The sequence below is a fragment of the Cyprinodon variegatus genome, unplaced genomic scaffold (genome assembly GCF_000732505.1).
Source record: "Cyprinodon variegatus isolate N-32 unplaced genomic scaffold, C_variegatus-1.0 Scaffold346, whole genome shotgun sequence".
Taxonomy (NCBI): Eukaryota; Metazoa; Chordata; class Actinopteri; order Cyprinodontiformes; family Cyprinodontidae; genus Cyprinodon; species Cyprinodon variegatus.
Genome location: NW_015150799.1, coordinates 407,710 through 429,230, shown reverse-complemented (window position 1 = coordinate 429,230; position 21,521 = coordinate 407,710). Strand labels below are relative to the sequence as shown.

Here is a 21,521-nt window from a genome sequence, read left to right as displayed (position 1 = left end):
GATGGATGGATGGATGGATGGATAGATGGATGGATGGATGGGTGGATGGATGGATGGATGGATGGATGGATGGATAGATGGATGGATGGATGGGTGGATGGATGGATGGATGGAGGGATAAGTGGTTCGATGGATAGTTGGTTGGATGGATGAATGGATGAGTAAATGGGTGGAGGAATGGATACATCATGACTAAAAAAAAATATGTTTTGAAATAGTAACTTTTTAAAACCTTCTATATTTCAATACTGTTATCAACATTACTTCTTTCTCCCTCTTTTAGTCACTACAAAGTTCTTGGCTCAGAAATATGAAATGGACTTTCTTCTCCTCTAGCGATAGTATCTAACTCTTGTTCAGGTTAATTAGACCACATTATTCAGTCCTAAACCATCTCAAGGCTAAAATGACAAAATTGTTTTTGGTACAATTTAGACCTCTCCTTTTAGAGTTTTAGATAGCAGCAGCTGTCGAAGTGTTGTTTTTTTCCAGTGATCATGTGATACCTGCTATACACATTTCTGCCTCTTTAGCATTTTTTATTTAATCTGGCTGTGTAAACAGGGTGTAATCCACATAAGGATTCGATGCTCTGCCCATACCTTAATCTAAGCTTAACTTTGTTTCTATTTAGACCTCCCCATCCAGACAGCAGCAATCCTGCGGCATACTAAAACACCACCACCACAGATCTAACATTCAACTCAGACTTTTTACATCCAACAAATAATTTTCTTTGAAAATACTGGCGATCAGGCATATTTGCAGTGATTTTGCCAGTTATACAGTACTTCTGTGTACGTCACACACAACATTTTGAATACACGTTTTACAAATAGGGAAACTCAACACTGTATATCCTCTGCTTTACTGAAACTGGAAATTATGTAGGATTATGGCATAACAAGGTATCATGCTCTTCTGCTAAATACATATTTAGGTAAAAACAATGAAGTTTGCAATACAAATATACTTAAACACATTTGTGACTCTGTCTTTCTTCACCAATGAAAGTCTGTCAACTCCAGATTTTTATGAAGTTGTTAATGACTTTCCCAAATTCAAGGTAAAGCTAAATGAAATACCCCTCAGGTTAATATCTAGCCATTTATCTGTTGAACACGCTCCTCCCATGGTGGATCTCCTCATAAGTGATCCCTTGACCTTTGCAAGTTGCTCTTTATTTTCTTCACTTTATCAGAAATCTCTGTTTTTCCCGGGGTGCCTGCTAGTGACAAGAAGCTGAATTATTTCTTCCCTCATCTCTTGTCATAAGTGCCCTTTTGCAGGGCTCTGCAATTATGTTGCACTTCTATAGGTCCCCCAGAGAAAATCAAGCAGAATATAAACAAAATGCCCATGCTTAAAGGCCTTTCTTCACATCATTACCAGAAGAAATGTGTGGGCCTGAAATTAGCATGTTAATGTATATAAAGGTCCACTTGTTCCCTATAAACACACTTAGATTCAAACTGTATTTGTTGTACAAAGATTTCCTTTCTGTTGTATAACCACCTACTGTGTGCTTAATAATATTGTTGTTAGTTAGAAGGTGATGAAAAATGCCAACAAGGAAATTGCTTCAATGTGTAGGAAACTGAACTAAATGTTACCTTTTAAAAGTACTTTTGTAAAGTTGCAAACCCAACTTTTAAACAAATTTCTTTTGAATTTCAGTTGATAAACCAAAAAAAGGTAATGTGCAGTAGAGGGACAGATGAATATCTATACTTTTGAGTGTTAAGCTGTATTCGGCACCCATATTTCCAACCATCTTTTTCCTTTAATTACACTCATGGTGAGTTTCAGTGTTTAAGTAAGTCTATTAGTACATTTTCATCCAGAAACTTTGACTAACTTCTTTGTCCGTGCAGCAGAAGGTCTCCCCACACCATGATGTTGCCTTCACTATGTTTCACCATAGGGACAGTGGTTTGCGGTTTATGTCCAATGTTTGTTTTCTTCCTCACATACTGTTTTGCATTTCGGCCAATAAAAGAACACTTTGGTCTCTTCTGAAAAGAGAACCTTTTCCAACACTTTCCTCCAGATGGCTACCAGTTGGACTGCCAGACCCGTGGAGTGATTGTAATTAATATCTGTCGAATTGACAGCTCTCCTACTTGAGCTGTTGACTGTTGCAGCTCCTCCAGTTATCATATGCTGCAATATTTCTATTGTCATATATTTTACAGTGCTTAATGAAAAGTTTAGGACTTTGCATCCTATTGTTGAATATTCATTAAATGCGCTGAATATATATGCAGTATGCAGTGTGTTTTTTCTATTTATGAAATACACAATTTTATCAGAAATGATCAATTTTGCTCTTTTTTTGTGTTGGTCTGTCGCACAAACTTCCAATACAATACAGCATATAAAAGGGGTAAAGATTATTTTGTAAGGCTGTGTGGGAAAGAAAAGAAAGGTTGTTTGTGTTAAAACATTGAAAGAGAAATGAGCCCCTGTTGTACTTCGGCCTCAAGCTGTAGCAGAGAGCAACATAATAGAAAATACAAACCCTCACAAAAAAGAAAGTTTTATGTATTTTCAATTGATTTTAATGTCTTCAAGAAAAAAGAGAAGAAAACAAAGCCTCAGTTTTCAAGTGTAAAAACTTACGGGGGAAAAAATCATGCCATTGTTTTCTTAACACTGCTTTTGAAGATTTTGCTGCATTTCTTACTTTTCTTTTTTAAGGGGGGGTATTGTTGTTATTTTCATTGATCTGGGAAAGATGGAGTTTCTGCTGGTACAGCATCTTAATACAATTCCAGCCTTTTCCCACCACACAGAGGTGTATTCTATATACCTTAAGTACATTAAAGTTATTGAAATCAATTCCATGTACGGTATATCCTTGACACTTCAGCACCTTTCCATTTCAGTAGGAGGAACAATCTGTGCTTGTGCTATTTCTCTAGTTGTTATTTTTATAATTTGTACAGTACAAGCAAACATAACTGATTTATTTTATTCAAACAATATAAAATCATTTCAATTGGATGAATGTTGTTTAGTCTAGACTGTTTATAGTTACATTCACAGCCTTATGCAAATAGATAATTCTCCCCTATTTCCACCCCTTTGTTTTTTTCAGATATTTAGCTTAAATGATGAAGTCAGAATAATGCCAAGGGTGTAGACATGTATTAAATACCTATACCAGCAGTTTACATCCACATGCATTTTAAATGTTCTATTCGTACAGATCCAATAGCATGATTCCCCCCAACATATCACAAGTACTAGTGCAGGCTCCTTTTCTGTGCTTGGTGCATTCTTTTTATAGGCCTGTAGATTCTCCCCTATTCGCATGTTGACCTAATTTTTATGCTGTTGTCAACTTTTGTCACTTTGGGGAGGGAACCAGTCTGAGAAAGTAAACTGTCTGTGATTGGTATTATGGCAGTAGCCAAATTGATATGTGTAGTTTAGTTCTATATTATCAATCTGGGATGACTGCTGTTCAGTCAGTGCTTGAAAGGGAGGTATGTTTAGTACAATACTCTGAGCTGATTGAGTGATGTGCCAGCTAGTACCTACCATCCATAATGTGCTTTTAGCCAATCGCAGCAGCAAATTGCGAAGTTTCAGATGCACGCCAGGAATGACAGGTGGGACATTTTTACTGAAATGTTGACCATTATTAGACGTTTACGGAGAAGTCTTCATGACATTGTGCAACGATTTTTGCAGAAGTTGCTAGACAAACCTGTGCATCAAAGGCGTTCTAAGCAACACAAAGTTGATTTTTGAACATCGTCAACCCGCTAATGAAAATAACTTTGCAAGGATGATTGATGGGTGTGCCGGTCATGCTTTCGACAATTAGAGAGAAAAGAGGTGGACTTAGTCTCTTTAAGGAAATTAAAAGAGGCCAAAAACAAGATGACAGGTGAAGCATATTTTTCTGCTAAAAGGATGAAGTTCAGGAGGAAGTTTACTCCAAGGTCCAATAATAAACAGCGGCCAAAGCCACCAACACCAACACAAGCCAATAAATCCAGAGAAACCACCGCTTGCTGACTCTCCCTACCTCCAGCGTAGCCATGTTTGTAATGCCCCACCAAGGCCCTTCTGACTGTCATCATTCCTAGATGTCCCGCCCCAAAAAACACTGCTGGCATTTCATTGGTGTGACTCGGTTGTTGGTTGTTACAAGGCGGATCTATTAGCGGGAGTCTTTCAAGATGGATTTGTTGTGACACTGAACTCAGATCTCGCAACAATCCACCTTGCAGCGCAAGGTTATGTGATTGGCTCTTCTAGAGGAAATCCCGCCTCTTGAGACAGTCCGGTTTTCTTTCAAGTTGCGCTTCATAATGCGAGCAAAGCATCTTCAGGCTAACTGCTGGACTGGTTCAGACTGTGATACTGGAATAATTGAACAGGACTTTCATAATCTTAGGACCCCAGTACATAAAGACTTGTTTAATTTTTTGTGTAATGAATAAATGTAAATTAAGCATAACGTAATTCATTTTAATTAACTTTATACTTTATAACTTTGTTTTTTAAATGTCCATGACCTTAACTTTTAAATGCCTGTGATTTTATATAATTCTCAGGTGTATTCTAGATTTAGACAAGACTATTCATATGAGCTGAAATTAACTAAGAGAAATTATAGACATAATTTAGGAAAACGTAATAATTGTATGTGTAGTGATTAATAACTAATATTAGCAAACAGTTTATGATTTATGCCTTTTGCATTGAATTGAATTGAACTGAATTAGGGTCAAAATAAAAATGAAATATAAAGTATGATGTCTTCAGCCCTTTTTATGACCACCTTTAAAACTATAGAAGGCAGGAGAGGAGTCAGGTTCTGACCAATCAAATTAAGGGGGATAAATTAAAAAGTATCTGGGTCAAGTGAAGAGACGAATCTCAAGACAAAAACGCTTTAAATACATTTCACAGTTTAGCTTTCACTCAATGGCTCTCCCTGGTGCTCTTTAGTTAATCGTTTTTATAGTCTGGGATCAAGGGTCCTATATCTTAACCTCTTCATCATAGTGATTGTCCTGTTACTGCTAAAAGAGGTAAATGGTGTTTGGGAAGCTGGTCATGCTGGATTTCTTGTTCCTGCTTGATAGTTCTGCTGTCTACTCCTTCACACAGAGTGAGTGAACACATTCAGAAGTTTACTGAGAGCTCTTTTGTCTAAAAGCTTCCCAGTTTATCCGTTTAGACCGCGTGGGCTGCAGAAAGACAAAAGGAAGTGTGGCTGATATGTCACCATTCACATGCTGTTACATCTAAGGGAAAATTAATGTCTTTAGGACACCTGGCGCCAATTCCGTGACTGTCTGCTTCTCCCAGGCTCATTTCTGACTGAGAACAGAAAGACCTTGGAGTACAAAGACAACAGACTTGATTATGTGAGTACACAGGAAGGTCTCCAAACATTGTCGTGCTAATCACGTTAGTGGGCACAGAGTCGAGGCAGGACAGATGCTTGGCAAAGGGCAATAGGGTTATGTTGTGCTGATTAGAGGAGGCTTGCGGAGGGAAGGAGGGCTTTGAATCTCGTCTCCTACAGTACCTCGGCGTCACCTTGCAGAGGTATATTTTGTCTGTCACTTTCCTCTTCCTGCTCAGTCTGTCACTTCTTCCTCATCTCTCACCCAATGTCTGTATTCAAGAGCCAGCGCCTTATTGAGAAGCGATTTTTGTCCCGTCGTTCTGCAGCCAGCTTTCATTCTCCCTTTAGTCAACCGCCGACTTTGCAGTCAGTTGTCAGCTGATGGTTTCCATTTTTCTCTTAGTGATTTACTGCTAAAGGGTTTTAAACACAAATTTACTGCAGGGTGGTGTTTGGTTTTGTTTGCAGAAGGAAAAAAAAGCCAGGATGGCTCATTTGCAAACCTCTTTCAATTATATTGAAGTCAAAGAACAGCTGAGCCAATATTAGCAATGGAAGTGTTCACAGAATGAACTTTGATGGTCAAACACTTCTAGATAATTCATATCATAGAAATTGTTTGTGTCAAACTCTTGAGGTACAGTTGTAAAGCTCACAGATGAACAGACCATCTGTCCACAAGAAAATCAGCCATTAGAGATAACACCAAAGATTTTGACTGCCTTTATTTGTCATTAAAAATTATCTACAAAGAAGTTAACTTGCTGACTTTTTTTTTTACTTTTTCAAGTCATGCTTCCTTTTGGCAACTACAAGAATATTAGCATTTTTTCAGTTTGCAATGAAGTTCATTCTAATATAACAAAAGTATTTGGGATAAAAACAACTTGACCAAACAACCTTTCTTAAATTTGTGAAGAATATACGACTTTTTGAAACCATTGGTAACAGCATTAACATTAATGCATTGTATTTGGAATTTATGCTGATATAATGATATAAAGTTATACACAATTTAGAGTAGAAGATAATATTTTCAAGGTTAAGTAGAACATCATAAAGACCAAGAAAAACATATAGAATTACTTTTCTGAAAATGTTTACAGAAGGGTTAGATAATAAAGCAACATCTCAAAGACCACTGTTACCTTCAGGATCTGTTCAATATGGCAAAGCAGAGAAATTCAGAAAGCTTTATAGAATGTTGCCCTTCTTGTGTCAATCGCCACAAATTCAGAGTTGATTTTTTTATATAAAAAATAAAGTATTAAGTTCCCTCGACAGAGATACTTTCCATTGTATTCAGAATATAATACAATCGCTTTGACAGCCACATTATGTATTCACACCTTCTCACAATTCATTTACGTCTCCTGGTCTCTTTTAGGATCCTACATGTTGGTGAACTCTTCTCAGCATGCTGCCGGCCATCGAGCGCAGCTGCTGCTGCAGACGCTAAGTGAAAACGACACACACTGCGTCCAGTTCAGTTACTTCCTGTACAGCCGAGATGGTCACAGTCCCGGGGCCCTGCGAGCATACGTGCGAGTGAATGGTGGTCCACTTGGAAGTCCGGTGTGGAACACCTCAGGGTCTCATGGCAAACAGTGGCACCAGGTGGAGCTGGCAGTAAGCACCTTCTGGCCCAGTGAATACCAGGTATGAAGTTTGTGGCTTTTTTAAATGATGAATAGCTGACATTTCTCTGGGCTTAGATTGGTCATTGACTAAACATATGCAGACCTAGTGACCAGAATCATGTAGAGCTGAATAATATAACATGCTAAAGCTCTCTTGATCACTTCTTATTTTAGCCTCAAGGTGAAACTCATGTTAATTACTTGCATTTGCAATTTAATTAGCAGTGATTCCCCTGCGAATACAGTCATTGTTAACGCTTGAGGTCCCTAAGCAGATGTGACATGGGAATCTCTGGTAAAGATTGTGCCCAGCTGCATCTAACCATCTGCATGGCATGTCATCACGTACTGTTCTCAGACCCAGACTACCATGCTTTGTGGGTGTCTGATGTGGCGGTAGATAACTTGGGTATGTGAGCGGGAGGGTTATCCATTTATTAATCCAATTTCTTCTTTCTGCAAACTCTGCTAAGCTGTCAGAAAGCTATTAAGGTTGAGTTACATGCATTTTATCAAGAACTGTCAATCCCCCTGACTTAATTAAATTCAATTCAGCCAAGTATGTTGTGACCTTGACTATGTAAATAGTAGTCCTCAGCACTGTATGTACCTGGGGGCAGAAGCATTTGAAAGCTTTTCAGCCAGCATCATCCAATCTTAATTCAACTGCTGTAAATAGCAAGGGACATGATCCGGCCTTAAGCATGCCTTGGTCTTCACAGGGATATGTTCTTCTGGACTTTTTTTGCATTATTATGTTTAAGACATTTACAACAATGTCTGATTGCACTTAAGAAGTCTTAGAAATGTTGCTAAGTTTATACAACACCCTCCAAACTTTGGCCCATGTGATGAGGATTTGTAGAAAAAGTCAAAGTAAATTTATTTCATCTGTTGTCGGTAAAAGATTAATATTTTTAAGTAGGAGAACACTTTTTCAGTCGAGTTAAAATTTCATATTATGAAACCGTTTTTCACAAGATCGCCAGGGGCATGATTGGATGCACTTCTACAATGATTAAAATTATATATCACTGAAGTTTCTTTATTTATATTTTCAGGTAATCCAAATGAAGAGAAACTGCTCATTAGTATTCTGTTATTATTATGTGTCCCTAGGACATAAACATGGAGGTTTTATTGAGAATAAAAAGTCAAACACCAAAGAGCATATTCTTTAAACTTTTGAGTACCGTACTTAGAGTCAGTGAAAAAACAGGAAAACAAAGCTGGAAACCGTGCCAATTTGCAAAGATAATATCCTGAATTTATCTGGTCACCACTCATAGTGAGGATGATGAAAAACATTCTTCATAGCTCGCTGTTGGAAAACCACGGCAAATATTGGTGTGTTGGGGGCAAAAAGTTCCATAAGAACCATTAGAGGCAAGCTACATGATAACTAGCTCTTTGGGAGGCTAGCCATATAAAACTCCATTCTGAACCATCAGATATATAAACATTTAAAGTTTAATAATAATAATAATTGAACTTTATTGATCTCATACTGGAGAAATTCACCACTGCATTTAATCCATCCCCATGGGGAGCAGTGGGCTGCCATTGTGTGGCGCCCGGGAAGCCGTGTGGGTTAAGGGTCTTGCTCAGGGACCCAGAGTGCAGGCTGTGGGGATCAAACCACTTGCAACTTTCTCAGAACACAAGCGGACTGTTCTAACCACTAGACCAACACTCCCTTCCTAAATATACAGACATTGTTTTAGACAGATATGACTAAGATTTAGTTTTCTTGGCGACAAATGTCCCAGAATGAGTAAGTTGTGATAAACTTAACACATAAAAGCAACCTTTAAGTAGCTACAGTACGTTTGTGATGTTGTTAGCCTTTTGCTAACAATGAAACATTATAGGCTGAATGATCTACAGAGACCATGCAAAGAAAAATTCTGCCATATACCTTAAACCATGTGGGATATTAAAATAAAAAAGGAAATATTATCAAATGTAATGGAATAATACACATAGCTCTCATTGTTAAAATTAATAAGTGTATAGCTTTAATCGCACGTGTATATTCTGATAGAGCAATTTTACCTAAAAGTGAATAAGCAGATTAGGAGGAAATGACAGGAAGAAAAATTGAAAGCAAACAAACTGAATAAGTTTTCACTTCCAAGGAACAGCCACTGGAGCATGATGTAAGACTGCTGGAAGAGAAACACATGTGGAGACATGCTGACTGTATTGTAAACTGATACCAATCAACATTCCAATATGTTTACTTTCTTTAACCTTTTCCATGTTTTCCAACCAAACCGGTTGACTGTTTTTTTTTTCTGTAATTTAATCCTTTCTTATTCAACAATAGCATCTAATGAAGCTTTGTGGAAATGTTCTGAAGTTTATCGGGACAACGTTTAGTAAAACAGAATTATGTAAGCAATATAATGTTCCTGCAGGCTAGTTTGCCTCCTCTGACTGACACACATAGTTATTAGCTATTTCTGATTAGCTGTTATGGAGCCAAGCACCTGTAATTGTTTGTGAGGGTGCACTTGTGCATGTAAAGTTTATCCATAGAAAAAATGCTCAATAGTGGTTGTGGAGAGCCGAAGAGGCGCACCCCCCAGAGCACTGAGTCCAGCGCCGGGAGATAATAGCGTGTTTAAGAAAAACGCCAGATACAGCACTGGGACTTGATCAACAGCCAATACTGTACCGTGACGTCACAAACCGGTAGGTGGCAGTAGTGTTCTTTGACAAACATGGATACCTCCAGTAAAGCACAGTCAAATGAAATTACTCTTAATTAAAAACACTTATAATTTATTGAACAGTACTGTATGTAATAATTTCATATTTAAAGTATTTTCAGAAGTTCAAATTCTGAATATGACCGGACTTTTCCTTTAAATAATCTGTACTATATGTTTAAAAGTACAGTCACTCCAAACATACAAATTATTAACAGCAGCTTGCTTTAGTTCAGGCCCCTGGCCAGCAGTGTCCAGTAACAAGGAGGGGAGGGGCAACACCAGGCTGCTCTATATTCCATACAGCTAGAGAAAAGTCAAGGCTCTCCTACAATTTCTATTACATGAAAACAAGAGTTTTTCATAACCTGGCTCAAATAACATCATTCAGCTGACATAGAATAACCTAGAAAATTATTGAAAGTAAAAGTATGCTCTAGCTTTTGGGGTAAGTTAAATATGTATTAAAGGGTTTAGAATGTTGTGTTCTGTTGGTAGCTTTTGGATTTTAAAGCTTGTTCCTGGAAATTGTCCCTCATAGAATGTCGTCCTAAATATAAATATAAACTAAAGCTGTAAATGTATTGCATAGGAACATAAATTATAACATTAAAACCGATGCTTTTTGTATAAATTGTTACTCTAAAGTCCTCTTAATGTATATATATATATATATATATATATATATATATATATATATATANTATATATATATATATATATATATATATATATATATATATATATATATATATATATATATATATATATATATATTCCCTGTGTCTCTGGAGTGGTCCACTGTGTGATCTTTCCAAAAAAGACTCACTGATTCTCATTGCCCACCACTTTGTTCTGTGAACCAATGTAGTAGAAATGTCATAAATACGCTGATCAAACTTCCTAAGCTGCTTTGTTCTTTCTGTCCAAGTGGCCCCATTTTCTTTTACTCTCTGTGGATTTGGGTGCTTATTCACATCACAGTAAACAGTGATCCTTATACAGTACAGCGGTATTCATAGCCCTTGAACTTTTCACATTTTGTCATGTTACTATGTTTGACTAGAGCACCCCTATGTTGCTGTGTCCCTGTATGGCTTATTCCCAGCTGTTTCTTAGATTTCATGATGTTATTTTTCCCTTCACTAATGTAATCAGTGAACTTTTCAGGTTTTCACAGAGTATTTGTACCTTTACTGTATTAAAATTACACTCAGGTTTGACTCTATTTACTTATTAGGTGACTCCCCAGAATGCTTTACTTTTTGTGAATGTGGAAATGTGGATATTTGTGTTAAATCTTATGATGAGCGGAAGCACAAAGCAGAATCATGGTTCAAATAGGCTGATGAGGAGGAGGAGAAAGAAGAAGACTGACCGATAAATTGGTATTGACTATAGAGTCTTTTAATAGAACGGCTTAAAAAGGTAATAGTCTGGCTTTTATCTCATGTTGTGGAAAACATGCTGTTTAAATTGATTGGATTAAATTTCTTAATATTGGGGATTTGATATCAAGAATTGGCAACATTAGTGCAAATGTATCCTAATGTGATACCGGTGGGATTACATGTCAGTTTCACTCGGCTGACCTCATATTGCTTTTGAGCACAAAGGGAGCAAAACAAGCTGCCCCTGCAAAGGCACGTATACCATGGCTTACATTGCTAATCCCTCAGCAGTCAAAAGACCTCATCACTGTGGAATGACAGTGAGGCTCGTCTTGCCACTGCTTTCCTCTGCACAGACAAAACAGATGAAAGAGAATAAGGTTGGATGTTTCTTTAGTGCTGGGCATCCCCTCGCTTTAACCCATAAACGACATGTAGTCAAAAGATGAATAGAACAAATATCTTAAAGCCTGCTTCGCTTCAGAGCTTCAAAACGATTCCTTTAAAAGAGTTTACTGCAATTCTGATTTAATTATTTGAGCTGGCATTCACTTGACTTTACTTTAGTTTTGGTAAATTATCCAACATTTAACACAGGAAACAGGAAAAGAAACAACAATAAACAAACAAACCCACAATTTACCAAAAAAGGAAAAGGCTGAAGCAAAGCTTATTCTTGCCTAACCTGTTTTATACTTACAGCATTTACTACCTACCAGGCTCTTCATAGTACATATATAAATATTCCAATCTACATAACAACATAGGATTTTATCATTTTACATTTTAAAGCTCTTTTAAATATCACCAAGAAAATTACTTGAAATTAGCATTCAATTCATTCCACAGTTTTACACCAATAACTGAAACACACCTGGACTTTATCTTGCTCTTTTCTTTTGCACATTCAAATATAAACGTACCTCACAAATCATTTTTATTCTCTCCTAACTTGAATAATTTCTGAATACCAGAAGGAAGACTTTTGTTCACTGCTTTATGCATAATTTCCAGTATTTTTATATAAACAATATCTTAAAATTTTAATTGAATTCTATCAGTTGTTTATCAGTTGGTTCACAGTATCCCACCTTATTAATAAGCCTTATAGCTTTTTTTTTTTGCAACTTAACTAACCCATCAATAATTGTTTGCTTGCATTTCCCCATACTTCTGAACAATATGACAAATAAGGCATGACCAAAGAGGAATACATAGTATGCAGGCCTTTGATATTTATTAAATCTTTTATTTTAAACAATATTCCAATAGTTTTTGCAACTTTATTTCTAGTATATTATATGTGAGGTTTCCCACTACGTTTATTGTCTATAATAACCCCTAAAAAATTGGTCTCATAAACTCTTTCAATTTCAATTCCATTTATACATCATTTTACATTGTTATGGACCAGATTACCAGAGAATACCATAAATTTAGTTTTTTCATTAATTTAACGACAAATTATTGTAATCAAACCATGTTTTCAACTTAGCTAACTCTTTTTCTACCGTTTTTATTATTTCATCCATATTTTTTCCAGAAAAAAAGAAATTTGTATCAGGTTTGTATCGTTATCTGATAGTCCAAAGTAGAGAGAATACGTACATCCCCAGAGTGTAATCCTGTAATCTACAACCAGAGTATAGATATCCTGTCTTCGCAGCCTAACTTTCAATATTAGGCTGTTTGTATCTACAGTAGAAGAATTTCCATTTGGTAATCGCATTTCTCTGAAAAAATCTAATCGCTAGTAGAGTCTCACTCACAACTCCAACAAAAGATTCACAACACTCCAAATCAATTTCAGCATAATAGATATTTATCCTATTTTAGGGTCATAATGTAAAGTAATGATTAAATAACGAAAGTTTCTTTGAAAAGATTCCCAGTTTGACACGACAATGATAGTTAAGACGAAGAAGTGTTTTACACTTCTTGTCCTGTATAAAGAATGATTGCAAACTTCACAAACGTCCTTTCTGACTTAAAGAAAGTGTTTTCCTCCTCCTTGAGCTTTCCGCTATTGGCCCCAAACATATTTGCAACCATAGATATCTGCAGGACTGACATCCCATAACAACTGAGAAGCTCTGGTAGAACTTGTATCATTAGGGACTTGCATTTTCCCACAACATTCTTAATGTAAAGAGAAATGCTGCAAAAGAGTCTTATTTGATTAATTTACACACAATGACAACGGTCCTTTTAGTATATATTGCACACAACTATGTGGTGGCTCTGGAATTGAGCAGCTCTATCATCACTGCTTGGCACTGAATGCCCTGGAGAAGCAGGGAAAACAGCACAGAAAGGAACACAGAGGGTGTTTATTTTTTTTTTTTGGATCATACTCCTGCTGACACCTTCTAGATATTTTTAACACTCTAATTGGAGCCTTCATGCTACATTAGTATGGGGGAAATTTCTGATTTAAATGTGTTCTCTCTGTACTTTTCAAGTGGAGAAAGTCATATATATTTAGAGTCACCATATTGAAATATCTTTAGTACCTCTAATCACATTTGAGGTCTAACATACATGATATAATAATGTGAAAGATTAGTTATGTTCATCATAACACAGGGGTCGGGAACCTTTTTGACTCTGAGAGCCATGAGATCACAATATTTGAAAATGTATGTCAGTGAAACCGATACAATATATTTTAAGACTGAATTCAATTTAATGTGTGTAATAAGCCTTTTAATTAGTTCTTTTAAATGATGTTGTCATAATACCATTAATGCAACTTCTGGTGCTGCGTGGTTTTGCTGAACTGAACTGCAACAAATTGCTTACGTCTGTTGACTCATCCAAAGCCAGGGAAAAGAACGGCAGTACATTTATGTCTTTGCCATCATGATGGTACAATCATTAACAGTTCTGGCTGACAGATGCATGTTTTGTATCCATTTGATTATCTTGTCTTTGCCTGGAAGATCATCAAAAAGCTCATTGGCTGCATCCAGCATTAACCTTTTAGGATACTCGCCATCTATGAATGGTTTTCCTTTCCTCACTATTGTTAAAGATCCAACCAAACTACTGAAATTATAGTCACCTTGCTGTGTCCATATGTTGTGTTGCTGCTGGCTAGCATTATTTATCCATTCGAATGATTACTTTCGAATGGAATTATTCATTCCATTCGACCTAAAATGTATAATACATTTCATCTTTTTTTCTTTTCACCATTTTCTTCTTTGAAGGGTTAGCTTTGGGCTATTGACCGAGCAGACTAATTCAAATGTGGGAATTTACAGGTAACAGGTAAACCTATTATCATCCAATTAAAATAATGGAAAAATGCTCCTGCAGCCAACTGCAGCCCTAAATAGGACATGAGCAGTGGAAAATCAATGAATGGATTAAAACAAGTGATTATATTTTATGTTTTATCTGAAAACTCGAAATCTGCAAGCCAGATGCAATCCTCAAAAGAGCCACACCTGGCTCGCGAACCATAGGTTCCCGACACCTGTCATAACAAATTTGAGTACTGTAGACCCTTATGCCAAAGTAAGAGTTTCTCTTCTATTGACATGCTTATGAAGCAGAGGTGAAAATATCGACTTGGGTTAGATCTATTTGTATAAAGAAAAAAAATCCTTCTCCTTTCTGTCCAGCCTCCATTCTCTGATCCACCTAATTACGGTAAGTCAAGAGGAACCATTTCCTTTAGTCATATAACGGTAGGCTTCCAATGGGCCAGGCTAATCATTGGTTGTGGAATATGACCCCTGACCTCATGGCACATGTATAGACATCTGACCTCTACATGTGCCATGTAGAGGATAATGCAAAAAATGTGCACGATGGGATGTTTTGGCCTGCATGCATAACACTGGGCATCCCTTACACATCCTGACCCCAAGCTGGTAGTAGTATACACTTACCTTCGGGAGGGACAACACAGATGGTTGGAGACTGATGGAATGGTGGAGGTAAAAACAGAATGAAAACGGTTAGAGACAGCAAACAGATTGAAACTGGGATGGAAGTTTGTCTTCCAGCAGGACAAACACCTGAAACACAATAATGTCCCAAATGTTTGGATCAAAGGGAGTTGGTAGACTTTCCACATGAGTAGAATGAATCCAGAAGAGCATGCATTACTTAATAAAATGGTCTTTTAATCAAAGTTTTTTTTTCTCTCCTTCTTTGTATCAGGATTTATCACAGGCCATAGTTACTTGCCTCCAGCACATGGTTACAAAATGTCAGCGTAGCCTTTTGTAATGCACAGATACAGATGGGAAATAAAGCTCACTGAGGTTTGTTTTAAGATTTTGGCTGTAATTAAATACTGTTTATGGAGCACACAGTCGCTGTTCATGTCTTGAAATTGTCATTGTGAAATGTAATTAAAAAGAGCCTGCAGAAATGCTCTGATAATCACCAAAACTAAGAGGATTAGATGTTGAAAATAAAGCAATGATATTATCCCGATCTTATATGTTTACAGTACCTTCCTGTGGATTTAAAAAATGATTCACTTGATTACTTTCACCATAGGTTCTTTGCAAAGTTATCACTTAAGCTAGACTTTATTTTTTTTTTCCCAACACAGCTATATAATATTTGAAAGAAATTTATTTCTAAATAATATGCTTTCTTAGTCACATTTTTTATGTTATACTCACATGCATCAGTCACCCATGACACTTCTGAGAATGGGAGATCACCTTGAGGCATCTCAACAGAGGGTGTCCTGTGAGACCCATGTACACTGCTGTATTTCTCAATGCGTCTTATTGGTAGAAGTGTTTGCAATACCTGGAGAACCCTGTTATCAAATATTAAAGATGTTATCCAGCCCTCCTAGACGGCCGACTCGAGCCGGAGACATCCTTCCCTCACCTCGTCTCTTTTCCTTTTACTTATTCATCTCTTCTTTCAAATGTCAGAAACTTTGCAGCTTTTTGCTTCTTCTGACTTCCAAAAACCGGCTCTCATATTTTTCTTACCCTCTATTTTATTTATTCTTGCTTTTAGTCATACATCACTGTTCAAGGTAACTGTTGCTGTGGGTTGAGTTACCTTCTTCGTGCTGGTAATGAAATTATAATTTTAGAGTTCAATATACAGTCAGTCTGGACTCCTTAGAAGTAGCAGTGTACAACAAATTCTCTCTGTCCCTCTGCTCATACATCTCTAAGTCCTTTTAGTGAGATAAAAAAAAGTGTTGGAGTTACGTGAATTTCTTCTAGCTGTATGGAATACAGAGTAACAGAGATGTTGTCTGTCAGCTGACTGAAATACAGCTTCTACACTTTTCCCTTTGCTTTGAAGAAGACTTGTTCTTTGAGTCATATGTAAGACTTGGCAAAGGAAGTAAAGGAGTTCCACTCAACAGTCTTAGCAAAGAAAATGACTTATAAACACAGAGCTTTCAAGAGACAGGTCAGTACTGTATTGCAGCTGACTGCAGAATGGCTCCTTGAGCCAATATAGTGCTTTGGAAAGGTTCACTTTTATTAGAGTAAATCATCAAACCTGAACTTGATAATGTTAAACAGAGAAGAGATTTTATTGGATGAAAGAAAGAAAAGGCATTAAAAAACAGAATTATTGAGTAGTCAAATCTGGAATTGGAAAAACTACACTGATAAAATATTGTTTGTCTCCTCTCCCAAAATTTTTTAGCAGCTAGTTTAACCCTTTGGACCATGTTGTAATTCTCAAACAGTTCTTATGCATCTTTTTATCTGCTAACCCGGGATCTACATCCAGCTGCAGGTCTACACTATAATGATATGAGCTGTGTGTTAAAAAAAAGACAAAAACAAAAAAATCCCACAGACTTTAAAGACTGAACAGAAGACTCTTCCTCAGACCAATCCATTGTGACAAAAAGATTAGTTTTGGTCACTTTTGTTATTATGCATTCAAATTTGTGTCTGATTGTAGGGCCTGTAGCTTCACAGTGTTCAAAGTTTGCCTGCTGCCATAACTTCAGCAAGGACACAGAGTCTAAGTAGCAGTCCAGAAAGATAAAAAGAATGGAGGACATGGACTGACACTTTACTCCTTCAGATCTCACATTGGCTTCACCTGACCACAAGAATGCTATTTCACTTTGAGCACTTTTGTGACTTTTAGCCCAGTTTCTAAGAGAGATGGGCTTCACTGTCACTTTCCTGCTCTCCAACAACAGTTACTTTTTAAACACTGACTGCTTCTCAAGTACTTATGGGAAGACAAAATGGAAACTGCTCAGGCTCTAAGGAGTACAATAGGAGCACAGATGGATCTACAGGCTTTTCTGTTTAATACTGGTTGCAGTTCTCATGTGACTCCAGGAATCAGGCTCCCAGACAGAAATCTTCTATCTAATTGAGCAGGCCTTAATATAATCCCTTAGAACCTAAGATAAATATATTAAATGTGGTGAAACAAGATTAAACCTATTAGGGCAAAGATTCTTAAGGTATGTTTGACACTTAAGGATCAAATCTGCATCTCACCTACAGTAACCAACCAACACAATACTCATGAAGAAACATGGCAGTGGCAACATTATGGACTGAAATAACTTTCCCCTGACTCATCTTGGTGGATGAGTCTTCAAAGCCTTCTGGTATCTGCCATGGACCGAGGAGAAAACTAAATTAAGAAACAAACGGCGTCAACAGAAGAAAACAACAGTGGACTAAATCTGATTCTTGATAACCTGTTGGGTCTCCTGCAGATGATATCAGATCATCTCCCAGGCTGATAGACCTGGAGAAAAATTTTTTCCCTGCTTTGAACTAATTATTACATAAGAAGGTGCGGTTATTCCTAACCGCTAAAGGGGGAAGTCAAAGTTGGAAATGAAAGACTAAGGGGCTAATTTGTGCTGCTGCCATCAACGCCGTCAACACCCTTGTTTATAGATGCTGGAGATCGGCCTGATTTCCAGTGTAGTCCTGTTTCTCTGAGTGTGACTTGCTGGATGTGCTCTTATCATCCTCTGACATGGGAGCTGGCTCGGAGCTCGTCTGCCTGGCTGTGTGTTTCCTGCATGGGGCCTCCTTTTACAGCTGCTTTTTGTATCTCTGCTTCTGTCTCCTTGAACCCCAGTCGGCCTCGGCAGACAGCGGCTCACACCGAGGCCTGGTTCTGCTGGAGGTTTCCTCCTGTTAAAAGGAAGTTTTTCCTCTCCACTGTCTTTACAAGCATGCTTAGTGTGAGGGATTTGCATTCGAGTCAATGAGTTGATGCAATCAACTGGTTTTCCTTAGATAGAAAACTAAATCAATATGACTGTATGATCTGGTGAACTGTAAAGTGCCTTGAGGTGACGTGTTGTAAATTGGCGCTATATAAATAAACTGAATTGAATTGAAATTTTGCTTAGCACACGAACATGCCAGCAGCAGGCACAACGTAGAACACATGTCCCAAATTCACACATTTGGCCATTTATTTGCCTCATTAAAGCTGCCCAACCAATAAAGCAACTGGGCTCAACCCTTGCAACATGAAATACAAAGCCGCCGAAGTCCCATCTTTCAGGAGAAACTCTTACTGCTGACTAACAGGAGCTAGCATTCTTCTTCGTCCCTACTCCAGGGGCTATAGGTAGAGCTCCCCCTACAGGTTTGGTGGGAGACAGTTCAGTAGATATTGGTGGGCACTAAAATTTAGTATAGCGAGGTGGGCTCTATAGTAAGGAAATACGGTAATGACATGTAAAGATGTGGCAAACTGAAAGACTACTGCTAGAGAAGAAGAAATGTAATTGAATTAAATTCAAAGTTGCTGTAGCAATTTTTTTTTTCATTTTTGTTGCTCTATGCTTTTTCCATAAAGATTTATTTTTCGATTGACTTTTATGGAATAATCTTTGAGAATAGTTGACAAAAATGGTTATATAGGAGGTGGATAAAAACCGTCATTTAGATCCTGTTCTGCCTCTGCTGTCAGAGTCCATCTCGATTTCTCCCCCTTAATGGCCGCCTGCTGAAAGCCCTCCAAGCTGAGCCCATACGCTCCAGATTATATTGAGATTGCAGAAACTCTCACTGTTTTTCTCACCCAAAGCTGTTATCCTTTGGCATTTCCAGCTGAGCAGATTTGCTTCAGCACAGGAGCGTTTCTCTGTGAACTTTTAAGGAATTTTTTATTTATTTTTTAAATCTAATCTGTGACTGACTCAAACAGTGAGTGAAAGCCTTGCGTGTCTAATGGCGAAAGGTAGAAGTTGACTTACAGGGCCAAATAAATCTTTTTTTTATCTGTAGACATTACCACTGTCTCTGAAGAACAATATAAAGGGGTAATGTAATATGTTCTGGTAATGTGCATTTTATATCTGCCGTAAATCACTTGATGTCCCGCTTTTGTTTTTTTCTTTATCTCCAGAGGCTGGTATCCAGGCTTTCTCTCCTTATAAAAGAAAAAGAACAGCTTGTTAGAATATGCAAAGCCTTATTGGTAAAGTGGTTTTCAGTAGAAATCTCTGAAGTTTTTTTTTTTTTTTTTATTGAAACAAATGCTCTAAACGTCTGCCTCTTTAATAACCTCCTTTCCTAATGGCTAAAAAAAACTAAGGATTAACCAGTAATCAATCTGCTCAGTGCTTTGGCTCAGCAGAGAGTAATAACAGCTTCAATTAGAGTCTAAAAGATGCTTTTTTCTTGCTTGTATACCATTAAGCCTAATCAGTGTTTCTGGCTAATTTTGATGTTGGCCTAATGGCATGGTCATGCGTGTTTACACAGCAAATTTAGGTCAACACACTGAGATAAGTTGGGGTTGAACCATTGCTTCTATATTGTTTTTTAGTTTAAGTAAAAATGAGTAAAACAGAAACAAGATGAAGGGGAGGTAGCTTTACAATGCAAGAAAATAATCCTGAACTAAGAAGCTGATGGGCCACAGGCATTTTAGCAAATCGACAGCCTGAGAGAGGGTAAAAAAAAAAGAGCAGGAAATGTTAAAATTGCTCTTTTCAAAAGCAGGGGCGGCTGCTTCCAGCTCAGCTTCCCGTCGGTGCTCAGGAACAAACAGAAAAATTGACTCTGGCAGAAGAAGATTAGCCTCAGTTTTTCCTCTCTGAGAAGAGTAGCCAGGGCAGGGCAGGGTCTCAATCCAACCGCAGGAGGCCTACCTGTCAGGACCTTTCCTTCTACGTTCTCTTTCACCTCTCCTATCCCTCCGCTTGCCCCCGCACATCCCTTTTCTGCCCAGATTTTTTTTTTTTTTGTATGACCCCAATCTCCTCATATATCCCCAGGATATTTCTGTGTCAGGTTCTTCAGGGGTCACATACAACCGGCTCTGTTGTCAGAATAATCTGTTTCATCCTTTTTTCAAGTCCAGCAAGGTAGACTGACTCTGTACCAATGACTGTAGATGGAGGGACAGCAGGCCAGAGGTCTGGAAGATGTTACTATGACCCTCCATGGGGGATTGTAGTGATGAAGATAATTTTTCATCAAAGTAAAAAAAAACAAACTGTTGTTATTGGTACATAGACACTGCCATCATTCTTGTTTGAAAAAACTGAAAACAAAACTAACAACATAACATGAAGACTAGATATTGCTTAATAAAGGTCTTTGGCTTTAAAGTTTGTGTGTTTTCATTTTTCTTTCTTTCCTCAGAGAGAGAAAACAATATGAACAGATGTGATTGTATAATTCAGAGCAGGATGAAGAGGATATCTCTTACTGTCTGTCTCTTCTTAGCTTTATTTCCTACACTGTCTGGAAAGTTCTGAAATGTAATTACCAATGTTTTTTTTTATTTGTTATAAATACAGAGAAGGAAAATGTATTTTAACTTCTTTCCTCATCTCTTTCCTTTCTTATTTCTAGGTAAAGCTAAGGCTCAGGCTTTCTGGTTTAATAGAGACTGGAGAAATCACAGCAAAGGCCCTTCATTTTAAAGTGCTTTTCTGTAACCATAACAGTCAGGATTGCAACTGCAAGGGAGCAATATTATGTTCAGGATGTGTTGGATACATATTTAAAATTTCAACAACTAGCTGCTATTGGAGGTTTTTTTTTTTTTTTTTTTAATTCCATTACCTTTAAACTGATATATGATGAACATGCCATGTAAATCCTCTTAACTCCATTTACCATCTTATTTTTGGTTTCTGTCCACTGCAAATATCGGGCATAAATTCAACCTAATGTCTAAAGTCTGATTTATACGGCCCACATGCAAAACACTATGGAGACAAGCACTATGTAAAATCTAGGTACAATAATTGTAAATTCATGTTAACCTCATCATAATGAAATTTTTTTCCTGAGGTTTACCTTGATAATAAATTTACTGAAATCTTGTTTAAAATGCACATTTTAGTTGACAATAAAGATTGATTGATGGATTAATGGATTGATTGATTGATACTGCCAGAATTAAAGGAATAGTACAACCAAAACATGATTAGCCTTCATTT

General features: G+C 37.3%; 1 protein-coding gene across 4 annotated transcripts in view; it reads left to right on the top strand.

Moving 5' to 3' along the window:
* Positions 1-21,521, top strand: part of ptpru (protein tyrosine phosphatase, receptor type U) — a 267,582-nt gene that overhangs the window by 128,421 nt on the left and 117,640 nt on the right. For all 4 annotated transcript variants that reach the window (XM_015385720.1, XM_015385719.1, XM_015385718.1 and 1 more), the window contains exon 3: positions 6,762-7,033. In XM_015385720.1, the coding sequence (XP_015241206.1) occupies positions 6,762-7,033 (272 nt within the window). The remainder of the gene's footprint in view (positions 1-6,761; positions 7,034-21,521) is intronic.